Genomic DNA, 4,479 nt, shown 5'->3' on the forward strand with positions numbered 1-4,479 from the left:
TGCCAGATAAAGATGTTTTGGATTCTGATTCATGTCTGTGGAGAACTGCTCATATGTTTCCATGGGGTTTGTGCTTGTGCACACTACTTGGTCATTGGTAGGGATGATCCAGGTTGCAATTAAATTACTGACTTTAGGCACATGATGTACAAAACACTGAAGTGGGGTGGATTTTATATTTTTCATGAAACATAGACCCAGTGTTACCATATTCAACTTATTTAATGAATAAATACAATCTACTGTACAAATAAAGACTCAACATAGTTTGAGACTTTGCCTAAAGTATACATCTATAGTACATGACCTAGGGGACACTTTTAAAGGGTTCTTGAAGGTATTTTTCCCATGAGATGCTTTCTGCAGTTTTTCTCCGGCCTGAAGATGATGATGTAGCACTTTGGAACAAATATACAAACCAGTAATCCAAAACTGGAGGCCAGAATGGCAAAAATCTCCACGGCAACTGTGAATTTGCCAGGGGAACTGACATATGCTGGGATGAACGAAATCCACACCGCGCAAAATATTAACATGCTGAAGGTGATCAGTTTGGCTTCGTTAAAACTGTCTGGTAAGTTCCTGGCCAGAAAAGCAAGAATAAAACACAAAAGGGCAAGAAGTCCTATGTAACCCAATACACCCCAGAACCCAACAGCTGAACCCACTGCGCATTCAAGGATTATCTTCTCCTTGTAGTATTTCAGATTCATGGCAGGGAACGGCGGATTTGTACACAGCCAAATGATACAGAACAGAACCTGAACTAGAGTGAGAGCCAGAACACTGAGCCTCTGCTGGGCATGCCCGAACAGTTTAATATTTTTGCCAGGAAATGTGGCTCGGAAAGCCATCAACACCACTACAGTTTTTCCCAGAACACAGGAGATGCAGAGCACAAAGGTGACACCAAAAGCTGTGTGGCGTAGCATACAGGACCACTCAGTTGGCCGGCCAATAAAGGTCAGAGAGCATAGGAAGCATAGTTTTAAGGAGATGAGCAGCAGGAAACTTAGCTCTGAGTTGTTGGCCCTGACGATGGGAGTCTCTTTGTGGGTCAGAAATATGAGGAAAGTCAGAAAAGAAAAAAACACACCAACACAACTGAATGCCGTTAAAAGAGCACCCATGATATCCTTATATGAAAGGAACTCAGTGGGTTTTGGAAGGCAGCGGTCTTTTTTGGCATTGGGCCAGAATTCCGGTGAACATGCTAAACAGTCAGGAGAGTCTGGAATCACAAAGTGACACGTGTAATTGAATCACTTAACCATGCTCCAATGCACAGAACAAATTCAACTTGGAAATTGCTTCTCACCTGTCTGATTACTTATTGTTCCCTCGGGACACTCAAAGCAATCAAAGCAGCACACGGGCTTGTTTTTGTTTGAGGCCTTGCGGGTCCCCGGTGGACATGGTTCCATGCACACAGACCGTGGCACCTGCCGAGGGGAAACAAAGAGAGAATGGGAAATTTTAATCCACTCAGATCTATTTTCAAAAGAACATAAGGCCCACTGTACCTCTGTGCTGTTTCCACCCCAAACTATGTTGGCATCGTCTCTCAGTTTGAGCTTTTTACCCTCTGGAAAAGACGTGTCATACTGGCCAATGTTCAGGATCTCAACTGAGCCGTCGTCATTTATGTGCCAGTTGACCAAGTCATACTGGGCCACAGAGTCGCCATTGTCATCGAACAATACCTTGCCACCATTCTTTGTTGTAAAATTTACATATTGAATGTGCCGCAAAACCTGAAGACACGTTTCAGCAAATAGAAGAGCTATAAAAACACGTTGGATAGATCAGATTTGAAACAGATACTGTATGCTTTATGTTTACCATCCTCGGCTGGACGTCACTCTTGTTTACGCAGGAATTTCCTGTGGTGGGATTGACACCATTTTCACACTGCAACAATGAATGAAGCGCATTTGCCACCAAGTAAACAGCTTTGTACACATTATTCTCTGCCCTGAGGTTGGTCGCGTCCGTGTAGTCATTGGAGACAGCCTTCAGGTCCTCTGCACCAGTGCACAGGTTTGAGGCGTTGGTAGGCGAGAAACTGCAGTCAAAGAATTTCTCCCAGAAAGCCTTGACAGTACCATTGTCAGGCTCATCGGATGGTTTCAGATCCAATAAGAATTCGCCCAACCCGGGAATGGATGCGTCTGGGAGTGCAAAGCCCATCGCCCCGTGGAGAATGTTCCTCCTCTCCAGGGAAGCAAGGTCCTGTTGTGTGATCCATGATTCGCTGCCAACCCAATGCTTCCCATTTATGTTGTAGCTTTCCATTTTTGATAGAAAGGACTTGGTGTAAGATAAAGACATGAACAGCAGAACCACTTTGGATGACGATTCCCTCAGGATCTTTACGATGGCCTTCTGATTTTCTGTCTTCATGTAAAGTAGTCGATATTCAACACATATTCCCTCCTTCATTGCTTCCTCAATAAATTCAGACGTGCCCTTGTCGGCATACAAAGTTGATGAATAAATAATCCCCACCCAGCGCCAGTCAAAATACTTCATGAGCTGCACCAGACCCAGTACCTGAAAGCGATCGCTGGGCACGGTTCTGAAGAAGGTGGGGTACAGATTCTTATCTGACAAACACGCACATGTTGAAAGATGGCTGACCTTCAAGTGAAACAAAGAAACACACATCATATCATCATCCATCCATTTTATATACTGCTTTTCCTAATCAGTGTCAGTAGTAACATCCCTGATGACTTTGTACTAAAGGCACGCTACACACTACAGTGGTTAATTGTCAATCACAGGGCAATAAAGAGATACCCAACCATTTCCACAAGCATTGCCACTGATTTAGGATTGAACCCTCCCTGCCTTCATCAAAATCAAGCAAGTGTACTGCCACACCATCAACTTAAATCCTGACATGTGAAAAGGTGATTCTTCATTTTTTCCTCACCTGTGGAATGGACAACGGGCTCAGAAGGAGGTTGATATCTTTGCTTACTCCGGATGATGAGTGGCCAAGAAGGGCTTGTATCCGACCACTGCACACTGACTCCTCTCGGCTTACAGCTTCTATCGCCGCTCGTATCAGATTCTCACTCCCGCAGCCGTTGTAGATCCGATAACCCAGACTGATTCCTGGAAGGAGCTGCGGATTCCTGTTGATCTCCTCCACCGTGAACATCATAGTGCGGACAAACTTCAGTTCTCTGTCATTCCACCTGCAAACCATTTTAAGCGTTAAACATTTGCAAATACAACACAGTTTTGCACACCAACTTACTTTGTGCAGTAGGAATATGGGACAGCCTTGTACTCGTTATCATTTAGTTTTCGAGTGCTTGACATGGAAAAAATCCCTCCTATAAGAAGATCTCCTTCTCTGGAGAACTCCAAGAAGCCCGTCTGCCCAATCAGTTTGCACGTTTGGTCCTCAGAGTTGGCCGTCACCAGCAAGCTGATGAAGATCATAATCAACCAACCCATTGTCAGTCACCCTCCCCTTCCCTGATGCAATCCTGACCCTGGGAGATGACCTTTATAGAGATTACAGCAGCCAATGTGCACTTTCTGCCAATTCCCAAATGAATACTGCACGTTTTTCAGGGGTTGTTTTCCGAATATGGAGATGACATTTTTGTGAGAAATTGCTCGTCTTCTAACAAACACGTATCTCCTGTGAGGTTTGTAAATAGCTCCATTTACGGATTCCATGGTAAGAAATGTTAATTGTCAAATGTCACATTTATGTGATCCTTTCCAACAGTGTAATGGTCCTTGATTAAAAGGATTTACTAAATTGTTTTAGGGTTTTGGCAAACAGGCTGCACAGAAAATGCTGTATTCTGTGATTAGGAAATAAAGAGCTCATTTTTAGCTTAAAAAGACAAGGGAATAAAATTTTCAGGAATCCCATTACTATACAATACTATAATTATTCTGCATAATTTTTTTGGGCTGAAGGTTTGACTCAGTTTTCATGAGATGCATTTCCTGGGGTAAGTAAATTTAAACTTAAACTTCTTTTTCAAATGTTTGCACATTGTACTTTTATTGTTTCCAAATATGCACAGTATCTGTTTATATGTAATATATATACATGTAATTATATGTGAGTGTGTGAGTGCAAATACTGTACTCCATTTAGTTTTTATGTACCTAGGAATTTGTGACCGTGTTGTGAAGACAGGATACGACATTTCTATTCCAGTTGACCAGTGGAGACGAGACGCAGTAGGACTGAATAAGTTTGCTGTATGTTTCTGCCTACACCTTTACCAAAATGTTCAATAACCAATTATTTTTTTGCTTTGTTCTGTTTAATTATAGTTTGACTTCTTTGGTTTGTCTGTTTTGTTTACTGCATGAGCTCACATGTTTAGAATAACACATCGAATCAATCATTGATCGTAAACAAAAGCAGCGACACGTGCGTTATTCCACTTATGTCGATGTCAGACTGCAGTAGAACGCATAAAACTGATACCTTTGGAT

General features: G+C 42.5%; 1 protein-coding gene across 1 annotated transcript; it reads right to left on the reverse strand.

Annotated features, from left to right (window-relative positions):
- Positions 1 to 320: 320 nt before the first annotated feature.
- On the reverse strand, positions 321 to 3,386 carry LOC133504847 (extracellular calcium-sensing receptor-like). Its single transcript, XM_061827518.1, has 6 exons — positions 3,269 to 3,386; positions 2,939 to 3,206; positions 1,843 to 2,640; positions 1,524 to 1,754; positions 1,319 to 1,442; positions 321 to 1,231 (listed from the first exon to the last, which is right to left on the reverse strand). The coding sequence occupies exons 1-6, from the start codon at positions 3,331 to 3,333 to the stop codon at positions 321 to 323; spliced, it is 2,397 nt and encodes a 798-aa protein (XP_061683502.1). The 5' UTR covers positions 3,334 to 3,386.
- Positions 3,387 to 4,479: the final 1,093 nt, after the last annotated feature.

The sequence above is a fragment of the Syngnathoides biaculeatus genome, chromosome 8 (genome assembly GCF_019802595.1).
Source record: "Syngnathoides biaculeatus isolate LvHL_M chromosome 8, ASM1980259v1, whole genome shotgun sequence".
NCBI classification, from domain to species: domain Eukaryota; kingdom Metazoa; phylum Chordata; class Actinopteri; order Syngnathiformes; family Syngnathidae; genus Syngnathoides; species Syngnathoides biaculeatus.